Source organism: Aedes albopictus, chromosome 1 (assembly GCF_035046485.1).
Source record: "Aedes albopictus strain Foshan chromosome 1, AalbF5, whole genome shotgun sequence".
In the NCBI taxonomy this organism is placed as follows: Eukaryota; Metazoa; Arthropoda; class Insecta; order Diptera; family Culicidae; genus Aedes; species Aedes albopictus.
Window position 1 is genome coordinate 46994372 of NC_085136.1, and position 15486 is coordinate 47009857.

Genomic DNA, 15486 nt, shown 5'->3' on the forward strand with positions numbered 1-15486 from the left:
GTTGTAGCAGGCCTCGCCTGATAATTATAATAGTAGTAGGCCTGGAATTTAGAATAGAATAAAATGTCATTAGTTAGCCAACCACCAATCAAGTCAGAAGCAATAAACCTTAGCTCCTAGCTACCTGTTTTATTCCCTTGGTTACGGCCGTGGTTACGGCTATAACAGCTGGCGACGAAAAGAAAAAGTTTGAAGCAACTCGAAGACCCTCAAGAAAAACCCCCGAAAACATCAAGAAAATGCCCGACGCGGATCTGAAGAACGCCATCCTGCAGCTCACCAATCTCATCGCGCGGCAGCAGCACCAGATTGAAGCGCAGCAGCAGCAAATCGAAAATCTGGGAATCCGTGGCCACCCCGGCTCCGGCAGCGAGAAAATCATCGAGTCTTTGGCAAGCGGCATTCAAGATTTCCAGTACGATCCGGACGGCGGAGTTTTCTTCGATGGCTGGTACGCGAGGTACGAGGACGTCATCACGAAGGACGGCCAATCCCTGGACGACGCCGCCCGTGTGAGGTTGCTTCTACGCAAGCTAAGCACACCTTTGCACGAAAAGTACGTGAATACCATTCTTCCCAACCACCCCCGGGACTTCACCCTGGACGAGACCGTCACGAAGCTGAAGAAGTTGTTCGGTCGGCAGAAGTCGGTCTTTCATTCCCGTTACCAATGCCTGCAGTACGCAAAAAGTGACGCGGATGACTTCACCTCGTATGCTGCCATGGTGAGCAAACACTGTGAAGCGTTTCAACTCTCCAAGCTCACCCCGGATCAATTCAAGGCGCTCCGTTTCGTCTGTGGACTCCAATCGCCACGGGATGCGGACATCCGAACAAGATTGATCTCGAAGCTGGAAGCCGACGAAACCGCAGTCAACGAACAGGGAGAAGCGGCCAGCAAGGTCACCCTGGAGAACCTCGTGGAAGAATGCCATCGCGTGTCCAACCTCAAACAGGACACACTGATGGTGGAGAACAAGGAAGCACGCAACGTCAACATTGTCTCCCGCAAGCCGAAGAATCCTGTGAAAAATCCGAAAATTCCCAAAACGCCCTGCTAAAAGTGTGGTGATCAGCACTACGTACGCAAGTGTCCATTCGCTTCGCACACCTGTTCCAGATGCAAGCAGCAAGGACACAAGGAGGGGTACTGTTCAAGCAACAAGCCTACGCCCTCGAAGCCATTCAAGCAGACGAAACCCAGAGAGAACGTGAAGACGAGGAGCATCCACACCGTTCGGAACGTCGGAAGCAAGCGGAAGTTCATCCCGGTCGAGCTCAACGGTACAACAGTCAAGCTCCAGCACGACTCGGCGTCCGACATCACCATTATCTCCGAACTCCGAAGATACTTGGAACAGCATCGGACAGCCACCCACTCAACCGACGGAGAAATCTGCAGTAACAGCTTCTGGTGGCAACCTCAACCTTCTCGCCGAATTCCAAACCGAGATCACCATCAGGAATGTGACCAAAACCGGTCGCATCTTCATCTCGGACAACGCTGAACTCAACGTTCTTGGAATCGAGACTATGGATCTATTCGATCTGTGGTCTGTGCCGATCAGCAGCTTGGTCAACGTCGTACACCAACGTCCCGACCAACAACCCGATGAATACGTGAGTCAACTCAAGCAACACTTCCCGGAGGTTTTCCGAAGCACGCTGGGTAGGTGCACTAAAGCGCAAGTGAAGCTGTACCTGAAGCCTGATGCACGTCCTTCCTATTGCCCGAAGCGACCCGTGGCGTACGCTGCGCTCCCCAAGGTAGATGAAGAACTCGAAAGGCTCCAGAACAACGGTATCATTCCTCCGGTTCGATTCTCGGACTGGGCAGCTCCAATAGTCGTCGTACGCAAAGCGGACAACATTTCGGTCCGTGTGTGTGGTGATTATTCGACGGGGTTGAACGACGCGCTGGAATGTGACCGCCACCCACTGCCTCATCCTGACGACCTCTTTGCGGAACTTGCTGGAGCACGTTACTTTACACACCTCGACTTGTCTGACGCTTACCTGCAGGTCGAGGTCGAGGAGGAATCGCGGAAGCTACTCACGGTCAACACCCACCATGGCCTATTCCAGTACAACCGATTACCCCCTGGAGTCAAGTCGGCACCCGGCGCTTTCCAGCGCATCATCGACAGCATGGTGGCCGGCATCCCTGGAGTCTAGCCGTATCTGGACGACATCCTCATCGCTGGTCGGACTAAGGAGGAACACGACCGCAATCTCTACGCCGTTCTCAACCGTATACGTGAGTATGGTTTCCACTTACGTCTCGAAAAGTGTCGTTTCGCACTCTCCCAGATCGAGTTCCTCGGACATATCGTGGACAAAGATGGCATCTGCCCGGACCCTTCCAAAACCGATGCCATTTCGAAGATGCAACCTCCGAAGGACGTTCAGCAGCTCCGTTCCTACCTTGGTGCTGTGAACTACTATGGCCGATTCGTGAAGCAGATGAAGAAACTCCGGGCCCCCCTGGACAACCTGCTCAAGAAGGATGCCCGTTGGAATTGGACCAACGAATGCCAACAATCCTTTGAGCAGTTCAAGGCCATTCTACTCTCCGATCTGCTGCTCACCCACTATGACCCATCCAAGGAGATCATCGTCGCAGCAGATGCATCGAAGTACGGCCTTGGCGCAGTCATCATGCATCGGTTCCCGACCGGTGAAGTGAAGGCAATCGCACATGCCTCTCGCTCACTGACCCCGGCAGAGATGAACTACGGACAAGTGGAAAAGGAAGCATTGGCCCTGATTTTCGCTGTCACTCGCTTCCACAAGATGCTGTACGGACGCCACTTTCTCCTGCAGACCGATCACCAACCGCTCCTCAAGGTTTTCGTTTCCAAGAAAGGTATTCCTGTTTACACCGCGAACCGATTGCAGCGTTGGGCCTTGACACTCCTGCTGTATGATTTCGACATCAAGCACGTTTCAACGACAAACTTCGGCTATGCAGATTTCCTTTCGCGGCTGATGTCATCGCAACGAAGGCCGGATGAAGATTACGTGATAGCCGCCGTATACGTCGAATCCGAAGCGAAAGCAATACTCGAAGACACCATCAGCAACCTCCCAGTCACGCACCAGATGATTGTGGCTGAAACACGAAAGGACCCAGTTCTCCAGCAAGTGATGAACTTCCTCAAGGAGGGTTGGCCGGCCCAACCGAAGCAAATCGCAGATCCAGATGTCAAGAAGTACTTCGCAAGACGAGATGGACTTCAAGTTGTCGACGACTGCATCATGTTCGGCGATCGAATCGTCGTTCCCCCTTAAGTTTCGTAAGCGGATTGTTCGACAATTGCATCATGGACACCCAGGAATGGACCGGATGAAGTCTCTGGCCCGAACTACATCTACTGGCCGAATGTGGATGACGACGTAACGCAGTTCGTTCGAGAGTGCACAGCGTGCGCTGAAGCAGCAAAGTCTCCGACAAAAGCAAGCTTGGAGTCGTGGCCTCTTGCAGTCAAGCCGTGGCAACGCGTCCACATTGATTTCGCTGGCCCAATCGACGGTTATTACTATTTCGTCATCGTGGATGCCTACTCGAAGTGGCCCGAAATTTTTCGCACCCGTTCCATCACCACAACCGCAACCCTGGATCTGCTACGTGAGACGTTTTCCCGTTTCGGCAACCCGGATACTCTGGTCTCGGACAACGGCACGCAATTCACCAGCGTGCAGTTTCAGCAGTATTGCCGTGAAAATGGTATCACCCACCTCCGCACTGCTCCCTACCATCCGCAGTCCAATGGTCAAGTGGAACGATTCGTTGACTCCCTCAAGCGCGGTCTCAAGAAGCTGAGCAAGGGGGAAGGCTCACCCACACTGGAGCACCTGCAGACATTACTCTCGGTGTATCGCTCAACTCCAAATCGAAACACACCGCAATCGACGTCTCCTGCAGAAGCGTTCCTCGGAAGACCAGTACGCACCACTTTACACCTCTTGAAGAAGCCTGCTCCTGAAGCCCCAGGTACCAAGAACCTCAAGCAGAATGAGCAGTTCAATCGCCGGCATGGAGCAATCAAGCGCGACTTCGAAGAAGATGACCTGGTGTACGTTGAACAGCATTTCCGGAATACCAAGTCATGGATGCCAGGTCGAGTCATCGAACGGAAAGGTTCTGTTCATTACATTGTGTCACTGGAAAACAACGGAAGACCGAAGCTGGTTAGAGCGCATGTCAACCAAATGCGCCCTCGCTACGATACCGCCGCTCCAGAACCAACGACGCAGCTACCGTGGGAAGTCTTGCTCGATGAAGTACAGATACAAGCTACAGCGGTACTGGCTGATGTAGAAGAACAGCCTGGTATGACCGAAGCCCTAGTTCCTGTTGCCACCCCGCCGCCGGTCTTGCAAGAAGCTGCAGGTCCGGTACTATAAGATGATGAAGAAGCTACATCCGCTCCACCGCCGGTACCATCGGGACCAGTTGGAGAACTCCTGCGACGTTCTGTGCGGGAATCAAGAATCCCAAGATGGTTGTCGTCCTACGACATATTCTAAGAGGGGGAGATGTAGCAGGCCTCGCCTGATATTTATAATAGTAGTAGGCCTGGAATTTAGAATAGAATAAAATGTCATTAGTTAGCCAACCACCAATCAAGTCAGAAGCAATAAACCTTAGCTCCTAGCTACCTGTTTTATTCCCTTGGTTACGGCCGTGGTTACGGCTATAACACATGTAATAGCTGAGTCGGCTGTGGCCAGTCAATGCTTTGACCAGAATGCTGCAATTCTGCTTTGAAAGATTTGTAAGATACTTCGCCACCCTTGGAGATGGCTCAGTACAATACAATTTGGTTTAACGACATGACTCCAAACTATTCCAGTATTGTCTGTGTTGAGTAGCAGCCCAGGTGTAAATCTGAAGCTTTACCCAACACTTCGATATCGGAATAGCTGGCTCAGGGCCAATGGAGTCACGTGATGCTCCAGTGCGAGCTAACTCATCAGCCAATTCATTTCCAGCGATGGAAGAATGGCCAGGCTTCCATACAAGGTGAACAGCGTTTGCTGAATTCAGCTCCTCGATTTGAGTTCGACAAGCGATAACTATCTTCGACCTGGAGTTGACCGAGCAAGTGCTTTAATAGCAGCCTGGCTATCTGAACAGAAGTATATTACTTAGCCCATTACGAGCTGCTGAAGTGCTGATTGCACTCCGCCCATAAGAGCAAATATTTCAGCCTGAAAAACGGTGCAGTGTCTACCAAGTGAGTTAGACTGATGTAGCCTTAGCTCACGAGAATGGACACCAGCACCTGCTCGACCTTCGAGAAGCGAGCCATCAGTGTAACATACGATGCCGTCTGAAATTCTCCTCTCCCGATAACCAGATGTCCACTCTTCCCGGGAAGGGAATTTCGTGGAAAATGTCCTATATGGAAAATTACAAGCAATTGTAAGATCACTTGGAGCCAAGACAACTTTGTCTCAATCCAACAAAAGTGGAAACAACGACGTGTGTGTTGATCTGTGGTTCACAGGAGTTTCCTCTAGTAAACCGATTACCGATAGGCGATAAGTGCAAGAAAGTGCTTCTTGTTTGAGATGATTGTTTAGTGGGGCAACGTCAAAGAGAACTTCGAGCGCTGCCGTAGGAGCGGAAGAGAACGCTCCAGACATCGCCATTAAGCACATCCTTTGGAGATGGCCTAATTTTGATAAGTTCGTTCTTACTTCGCCCTTTTGCCACCACACACAAGGCATTTATAAGCCAATATTGGTCGATCAACAGTTGTGTAACTCCATTTGATATACTTGGGTTTTTGATCCAAGTTTTAACAAAGTTTCGCCGACTTTGTCCTAAGGACGTACAATCTTTCTTGATTCTGAATTTAATATAAGGTGTCCAGGATAGCTTGGAATCAAGAATAACTCCAAAGTACTTTACATGATTAGTCACATTGATTTCAGAATCAAAGAGACGCAATAGTCGAACGCCATTACGGTTTCGCTTTTCCGTGAAAAGAACAATCATATCTATCATTTCATTATCCACTTCAACCTCTACTCGGATTTACCGAAAGGCCATACTTATTGGCGACACCATCCCACAACTACCTCCTGAAGGGCGCTTTGCATCAGGTCGAACAGGGTGCTGATGCACATAACGACTAACAATGTTAGGTAGTCGTCGGCAAAACCATATGTAGGAAAACCGTTATTATTGAGTAGCCTCAATAGCATATCTGCTAGGGGCTGTCCATTAATTACGTAAGGGAAATTTTACGATTTTTCGACACCCCCACACCCCTTTGTAAGATGTTTTGTATGAGAACCCAAATATTTTTGTATGGCGTGTAAGATTTCTCATACCCCCCCTCCCCTCAAAAACCCTTACGTAATTAATAGACAGTCCCCTACGAGATTCCACAAAAGTGGGGATAAGACTCCCCCTTGGGGGCATCCACAAACAATTTCCTAATCGCCGCTTGACGCAATGTCGCGAAGAGATGTCGGTTTTTGAGCATTTGGTGAATCCAATTGGAAATCATTGGAGATATACCATGACACCGTGCGGCTTCCAATATGGTATCGAAAGGCACGTTGTTAAAGATACCCTCGATATAAAAAAAAACACCCAAGCAGGATTGCTTTTGAGTGAATGCGTTCTTAATGTTGGTTCACATGAAGAGGCACGTTGGCCAGATGAACATCACGGATGTGATGATCCACAATGCGTTCTAAGCATTTAAAAAGAAAAGAGGTCAAACTGATAGGTCTGAAACTCTTTGCTTCTTCATACGACGCTCGACCTACTTTCGGAATAAATTTTACAGTAATATTCTGCCAGGATGTGGGAATATACCCTGTAGCAAAACTGCAAACAAGTATTTTTTTTTTTAAAACATGTTTGAAATAAACAAATCCCTTCTGAAGCAAAATAGAGTATATCCCATCTGCTGCAAGAGATTTGAAAGGAATGAAAAGAATCATAACTACAAGAAAAGACATCAGGTTCATCCGAAGATGTAATATCCACACATCCAGGGAAGTGTGTACTGAACTTTCCAAAACTTCTTCATCGGAGTAAGTCAAGCCGCCATTTGGCATAAGTTCGTTTACTTGGGAATCCTTAGATTTTGCAAGGATTTTGTTCAACCGACTGGAATACATTTGTACAAAGGATTTTCCAGCCGGATCGTTCAGCAGACCGGAGAGCTTTCCTGTAGGCCTTGCCAGCCGACCTGAAAGCCTCCGAACCAGCCGAACGTCGTCTGTTACAACTCTTTTTACATTGTTTCCTGAGCTTCGCCAAATCAGAGTTCCACCAAGGGGTTCCTCTTGTCGTCTTCACAGATCTCGGAGGGCATGCTTCTTCAAAAGCTTCCATGATGAAGGTCGTTCTAGTATCAACGGCATCATCTAAATCACTTGGAGTGTCAATTGATGGTGAGTATCCATGAAATTTGACTGCAACCAAATCGGTAAAGAGATCCCAGATGGTTGACCGGGGGTTCCTGAAACGCAAAGTTTGCGAAGTAACATTCACATGTTCGAACAAGATGTAGCGATGGTCAGATAAAGATTCTTCATCTGACACATGCCAATTGGTCAGCTCGTGACTAATTCTGCTAGAGCAAATCGTTATGTCTAACACTTCCTCTCTACAAGATACCATGAAGGTTGAGCGGTTGCCTATGTTTAGTAATCCAAGATCTGTAGTATTCCATCAAACAGGAGCCTCTCAAATTGATGTCTGAGCTGCCACAGATTATATGGTGAGCATTAGCATCAATACCAACAATTAGCGGAAGGCCTTTTGAAGTGCAGTATGCAATGACTTGCTTGAAAGCATCCGTAGGGGATGGTTCATCATGCGGTAAATAAACCGAACAATAAGCGTATTTCCTGTTGTGGTTTCAAACAGATACATCGATTGTGATAGCACATACATCTTTAGTAGTTAGTTCAGAGATGAGTGTAGCAACGATTGCGTTGTTGACAAGCACACATGCCCGAGGCATGACACGCGAGTTTGTAACAGTAGGTAGATTGCAGATGGCGGAAATGGTGGAAAGTAGTGGGTAATTAAGCTAATCCGTAGCTGTTTTTACGGCCAAGTATTTTCGAACTATTTCCGCAAAATCGGCCAGTCCCTCAACGAACTACCCTTATGAAACCCTTCCGCTTAAGGCGAAACTGGAAGCATTTTCTCATTTTTTCGGTTTTTAATTTTTAATTAAATAACGAAGCAATATTTTCAAAATCGGTTTTCGTGCATATGTAGAGTATGGATCAAGGTATCTTCTGAATTTTTTTGAGGTGGAAAATGTTTTCCATTTTTGCAGAAACCATTTTTTTGTGAAATTATGTTCGAAAATGGTTTCTGCAAAAACGAAAAACATTTTCCACTACAAAAAAAATCAGAAGATACCTTGATCCATACCCTACATGTGCACGAAAACCGATTTTGAAAATATTGCTTCGTTATTAAATGAAAAATCAAAAACCAAAAAGTGAGGAAATGCTTCCAGTTTTGCCTTAAGCGCCAGTACGACGAATCGCGCAGCGAAAGAGCGTGTTCAAATACCGTACCCGGCTAGTTCTTCTCAGGGCATGTCAGGTAAGGACTACCTAAGTCAATAGCGAAAGACATCAGGTTCATCCGTCGGTTGACGTAATGAAAATAAATAAATAAAAAAGAAACCCAAACGAGACAAAACCGAAAAAACCTTATGGGAACTAGAGTCTAATACGTATCGACCCAGCAAAGAGTGGTAAAGCAGTCTAACTTGTTGGATAGGATTTATTCTGCTAGATTCGTCCTGATTCCCTAAACGTGGACGTTTACAAACTAGTTTTGTCTGACCTTTGTTCACGATGTTCACGATTCGTTGAATATGGTACCGAAGCTTCTTGGTCACTGTGACCTTGAAGACCATTCGCGATTGTCGTCAGGGATCTGCACGTGGGCCTGGCTGCGACTTGGTCGTCCCCAAGGAGCCACTCGAAGCTCCACGTGTCACACGCCGGTCTGGGCGTAGAGAAACTATAGCGAGTAGGCGACCTGACGAAACCGAATGAAAAAACCTTCGCCTGAAGGTTCTACAGGCGAAGTAATACACATTTGAGACACAAGCGACGATACATATTCAGTTGGCTACAAATTACCTATAAGGCTGGGATTTAATGGTTCGGGATAATAACTCTGTCACTTGTAGCGATCTCCTATTTTAATAAATTATTTCACATTAGCTTCAGAAATAGGCTATTAGAATCACTGAACTCACTTTGAGTTTTACAAAGTTTCTCTTCACGTGTACACCTTTGCTTAGAGGCACAATATAGTTGTGAAACTAGAAGAATTTAAGTATCATTAATTTCTGAACTAGTATTCCCGTTTTTAGAAAAAACCTTACAATAATTGCTCTGATTTAGCCACTAGAACTTCTTCGCTTCATGCAGCCCAAATGGGAACTTTTGATTGGCACACTGTTTTCGGCGATGTTCACTCTTGTACAGATCTTTCAGTAATGAAATCTTGCCCACATCAGGTGATATTTGGGACCAATATTTCCCAGTTCGTTTGACCAGAACCGAAGCATTTCCTAACGTGTCCTGCTCTGATTGGACCATTAAAAATCATACGATGTTGCGCTCCTCCTCCTCTTCTTGGCGTAACGTCCTCACTGGGACAAAGCCTGCTTCTCAGCTTAGTGTTCTATGAGCACTTCCACAGTTATTAACTGAGAGCTTCCTCTGCCAATGACCATTTTGCATGTGTATATCGTGTGGCAGGCACGAAGATACTCTTATGCCCAAGGAAGTCGAGGAAATTTCATTTACGAAAAGATCCTGGACCGACCGGGAATCGAACCCGTCACCCTCAGCATGGTCATGCTGAATACCCGTGCGTTTACCGCCTCGGCTATATGGGCCCTACATTTCTTAAATTTGCAACTTTTTACTTAGCGAAGACTCAAACCATCAAAAAAAAATAGTCCGATCAGAACCCAATCTACGGGAGTTCTCAATTTAGGCTGTATTTGTTTTTACAGGAATAGTCTCGCTACCCACCGTTTCACCTGTGGTGGCGCTGCGATCACATAGGTGTTACAAGTTTTCCATTTCATTTTTACTGAAAGTACTAAAAACTGGGTTCACATAGTTTCCTAGATAGAAATTTCCCTTTCGAATATAAGATTCTTGGACTAAGGCCACTTGGGCTGTACCATTTTGCATAAGTCTACAAAGATTGATCGTTGCTGTTCTTTTATGCTAAATATTGATCTGAGCTATCCTAACTGTAACCACTACCCAAGCAAGGCAAGATAAAACTCTTCGCAAACACAGCACAACAAAGAACAGCAGCAATAAAACCAGAACGGTATCGTTTGAAAAACGCCAAAGGCGAGGATACACAGAGTACACTGTGTAAATCGCACAATGCGAAACCATATAGGTGAAAATTCAAATTTATTAACAACGTCTTCATAATCCCGCCCTTATTTAGTCTCAAGTTTGAGACTAAAGAAGAAGAGCTGCACTACATCATTGCTCCGGTTAGCGCAGTAAGGGCAACATACTATGGAGGGCGCCCTGGTACTCTACAGGCTCCGTTAGCGGTTAGGTTTTTGTTAGATTCCTCTAGCCATTTATTCTTAGGCACGGTAAGCCTATAGCCGCATCACACCATGAATTGAGACAATCGCTACCGACACTACACAGCTATCTAGGCTGTTCGAAAAATGAAGTTAATATTGATGATCAACTTCATACGACCCGAAGATGCCTCGGTAAAAGTCCAAGCGGTTTTTATACCCTTCTAAGAGGTGTAAGAAGGGTAAAAAGCTCATTTTGCTACCTGAGGTTCTTTGAATCAAAAAAATTCAGGCGAATATAAAAAAAAAGCTCGGTTAATCATGAGCGATGTGAACCAAGCATGGTTTTTACATACATATCTTGATGTCCAAGGTCACCAACATTATTTACTCGATCAAGATTATCTCAATTACGATTGGGAATCTCAATAAAATAATCTCGTTCGTTCTTGATTCCGCCCAATGCCATTCCGAACACATTAAGATCATCCAATATTTAATCACAATCAGTTCAAGCAAGCAAGACGAAAACAAACGATGGACTTTAGGCTATCATCGCCACCGCCAAAGACTCTTAAATTAATATGGGCACATAAATATTGACTTTGACATTATCCGTGAGTTGTTGCCGAAAATGTTAGCTCCACTTCAACAGTCTGTAGGTATAGGTAGGTATGTTCCGACTTGTCCAATTTTTAAAAGCGAAAATCCCGATCACCCAACGAAAACTGGAATGCACATGCAAGCGACGAACCCCGAATGACACCCAGGATAATATCACCTCTGTGCGAAATCAAAGATGAATGGGCCTGTAAGTAAAAATAGTCACCTCCTGATAAACCTCTCACAACTGGGCCCAGAAACAGACAGGACGGGCCCCCTCCTTTAGGGCGTGTGCTAAAGGAAATCGCTATCTTAGCTTCGGCAGCCGTCGTCGTGGTCGTTGCTATTTTTGATGGTCAAGGTCGCACAAGCGCCCGGGATCATTAAACTAGTTTCAGACATTTTTTTCGTCGCCACAAAACGATCACAATCAGATCGATTCCAAAACAGGAGGGAACGGGTTTTTAGCTGGCTTCTCTCTACGGACGCTGCAAGTTTGTTTTTTAATGTTTTCGAGATTGATATGACCATCTATAACAAATTAAATGTTAGGAAACAAGAGCAAAATCTGAAATCCAATGCTACAGTTTTTGGCAATTGAGTCTTCTTTGAAATATTACGTGAAACCTAAATTCGCATGACCGAGAAGTACTATTCTAAAATTTATTTCTAAAGTTTTTTAAGGGTCTCAACGCTTTCATCTTATACATTACAAATTTTATTGAACAATCATATAATTTTGAAAAACAATGTACTAATCTGATAGTGAGCACCAGCTTTTTGTTCCAGCTGTGTGAACAAAAACAAGTGATCTGAAGTGGACGGACGACGCACCCCTTTCGGGTTCCACTATCAATCCGGTGGTGGTGTTGATCAGAATTGGCCACCCCGGAGGCGATCCAATTCGCGGGCTTATTAAAGGTGTAAACACGATACATCGCTGCAGCAGCAGCAGCCAGCCCGGCCAGAAGTGGTTATGATTGTTGGTATCATTGCCAAGAGCGCAGCGGTTTCCGACTTTTCGGGCGTAATTGAATGTAGTCGTTAAAGGATATTTATTCAGCCGTCCATTGCGCGCCTATGATTTTAATTGAATTTTAATGCGAACGCAACGCCCCACGCACGATTAAGTGTCATGATCGCGCACGGATGGTGGCAGGCAGTTCTGGGCTGGGGGCAGAGTTGGTGATTTGGATAAATCAATAAATGGTAATTGCCGATGACAGATGCTGATTGTGCGATCGCTGGCTAGGTGAAGAAAACTGACTGGAGCGGCTCCTACTTTGGTGATTTTGAATGTTAACGATACTGATATTTATCGGTTGTCAACCATTATCAGGATTTAATTGTTTAATTTGACAGATAACAACGTAATATCATGACTCACCACTACTTGCGCTGTGATAGACGCGTACACTTTCGAGGTGCTGAAGGACTTCGTTTACCCGTTTACCCATTGGCGTCACTTGGTGAAATTCCTAGAGGGGGCTACAGTGTCATTTTCAGTATCCAAATAAGCTCTACAATGTAATTTGAAGATTTTCTAGGGAGGGCTTATGTGTTTCTAGGGGGGTCTAAGCCCCCTCTAGCCACCCCTTATTTACGCCAATGCGTTTACCTCGGGTCCTTATTAACGGCAAACAACAACGTTAGCGGCAAAATACAAACGTGGATCATCAGTGGAAGTCGGGCCTGCTATGGACTCCACAAGAACCTGCGGTCCAAAGAGATTCACCCTCGCACAAAATGTACCGGTAGCCGTTCTCGTCCATGATTTTCCAAAGCTCTGTTTGCTCACTACGGTCGTATACAGCCTTGAAGTCGATGAACAGATGATACGTTGGGACCTAGTATTCACGGCATTTCTGGATGATTTGCCGTACGGTGAAGATCTGGTCCATTGTCGACCGGCCGTCAATAAAACCGGCCTCGGTAACTTTTCATGGACTCATTTACTTTAGGTAATAGACGACGGAAGATGATCTGGTATAAATAGCACTTTGATCGCTTGAAAGTCCTCACACATGAACTTGTCGCCTTTATTTATGCCGCTTTAGCACCCTACCCTAGTCCAGCCAATATCGTTTTTAATTACTGAAAGATTTTCAATCCCTCTCTTCTTGGCGTAACGTTCCAACTGGGACAATGCCTGCTTCTCAGCTCAGTGTTGTATATATACATACAGGGGATGGCCAAAATGTTTGGGATAGGCGACTTTTATTTCTCTCACAAAAAACTTCAACAAGCTATAACTTTTCATAGAGCGCATAAAAAAATCTCAAATTTTGACTGTTTGTCAACCTATTATGTGTGCATCATTGGTAAAAATTTGGGCTCGATTGATTAATATTTCGCTAAGTTAGAACCGTTCGGGTAAAACACTATTTTTTAAACAACTCATTTTTGAGCTATCATATCTTGGAAACCAGTGAACCGAATTGAATGAAATTTTGAACGTACACTAACAATATGTAAATGCTTCACAAACTATTAAAACATAGGAACTTTTTAAACGTTGAAAAAAGTTATCATGGATTGACACTTTTTGGATTTTTCTTGAAAAAATGTAATTTTTTTACATCAATGTCAATAAATTTTAGTGTTGATATCAAAAGATTTTCCACTTCTGTTCTCAAGTTATCTCTAATCAGATATATAAAAGCCTATTTAGATTGAAAGAAGAACACATTTAGTAATTTTTGTGTGGTATTGTAAATTTGACTTATTTTCCTCTATATGGGTAAAAATTTCAATCCGGTATAACTTAATTCGCCGTGAGAAAATATTACATTGTAAAACACCGTTTTAAGTATCAATATATTGCTGATAAACGTTAAAAAAAATCATTCAATTCGGTTCACTGGTTTCCAAAATATGACAGTTCAAAAATTAGTTGTCTAAATAATAGTGTTTTACCCGAACGGTTCTAACTTCTCTAAAAATTAATCAATCGAGTCCAAATTTGTACCAATGATGCACATATAATTGGTTGACAAACAGTCAAAATTTGAGATTTTTTGATGCACTCTATAAAAAGTTATAGCATGTTGATTTTTTTTGTAGGAGAAAAAAAGTCGCCTATCCCAAACATTTTGGCCATCCCCTGTATATGTATATCGTGTGGAAGTCATGAAGATATTTCATACTCAAGGAGGTAAAGAAAATTTCCATTATTAAACGTTTCTGGGAATCAAACCCGCTATCCTCAGCATGGTTTTGCTGATTGCCCGTGCGCTTACCCCATCGACTATATGGGCTTAAAGACTATTCTTCTTAATTTCCTCTGAAACAGAACATTCAATCAACGTTGCCTGTTATTGTGATAGCTTCAAAAATGTCTTTTTGTACTTGGGCCAGCGCTAGCGCTGGAAATAAAATTTACTCATTTTTGAGTTGTCCCACTTCAGCTCTAGAATGAGTGAATTTTCTGACCGTGTAGTGATGCATAAATCTAGGGGTTTTCTTAAAGATTTTTTTCAGGAATTCATCTTAGGACTCCTTTATGGAGTCTTCAATGAATTTCTGAAATTGTTCCTCTATAAATACCTTCAGTTATTACTCATATCGGAATTTCTCTAAAGATTTCACTAAGAATCCTCTATTAGATTCCCCAATTGGGCATTCTCTATGGATTTCCCGGGGGTTCTTCTTGGTTTTTTTCTGGATCGCCTCTTGGTATTCCTATTCGAAAATTTCTTGGTATTGCTTCTGAAATTGCTTTAGAAATACTTGTTGAAAATTCTGCTGGAATTCATGCTGGAATTAATCAACCCTCCAGGAACTGCTCCAGATTTTCTCCCAGTACCACTTGTTTAGGGTGATTTTCCATGGTTTTCTCAAAGAATTGTATCTGATATCCCAGCAGAGATTTCATCATAGATTGCAATACTAATTCTTTCAATGATTTTTTATAGATTGCTGCAGGAAATCCTCCAGGGATGCCTCTGATGATTTCTTCGGAGGTTGCAGTAAGGATTCTTTTAGCAATAACTTAAGGGATTTATCCGGAGCTCCTATGAAGTTTTATGCAGAAACTATTTACGGGATTTCTTAAGGGTTACGTCCCGAAATTCCTCGGGTAATTTCTCCAGGAATTCCCCCAAAGAATCCTTCAAAGATTTCTCCAGAGATTTTTTAAAGATTAAGCTATGGATGATTAAGCTTTGGAAGTTTAAGTGGAAAGGCAGCGGAAAGGAGAGGGCGGGGGCCCCGAGCTCCCACAAAAACCGTATATGCTGTCTAAACATAAACTTTATTATTCAAAAACAAAGAAAACGTTTTTGCTCATCACCTTTGTACCTCCGAGGGG

At 44.5% G+C, this 15486-nt stretch overlaps 3 protein-coding genes and 1 pseudogene across 3 annotated transcripts in view; 3 read left to right on the plus strand and 1 right to left on the minus strand.

Annotated features, from left to right (window-relative positions):
- The window catches only part of LOC115255700 (uncharacterized), a 233690-nt gene that overhangs the window by 155956 nt on the left and 62248 nt on the right, over nucleotides 1–15486 (minus strand). The window lies entirely within an intron of this gene.
- Nucleotides 240–1061, plus strand: LOC134288351 (uncharacterized protein K02A2.6-like). Its single transcript, XM_062852941.1, has one exon. The coding sequence runs from the start codon at nucleotides 240–242 to the stop codon at nucleotides 1059–1061; it is 822 nt and encodes a 273-aa protein (XP_062708925.1).
- LOC134284872 (uncharacterized protein K02A2.6-like) lies at nucleotides 1349–3390 on the plus strand (annotated as a pseudogene).
- Nucleotides 2728–4669, plus strand: LOC134288353 (uncharacterized protein K02A2.6-like). Its single transcript, XM_062852945.1, has 2 exons — nucleotides 2728–3166; nucleotides 3302–4669. Exons 1-2 carry the CDS (start codon nucleotides 2728–2730, stop codon nucleotides 4405–4407), a joined length of 1545 nt encoding a protein of 514 aa, XP_062708929.1. The 3' UTR covers nucleotides 4408–4669.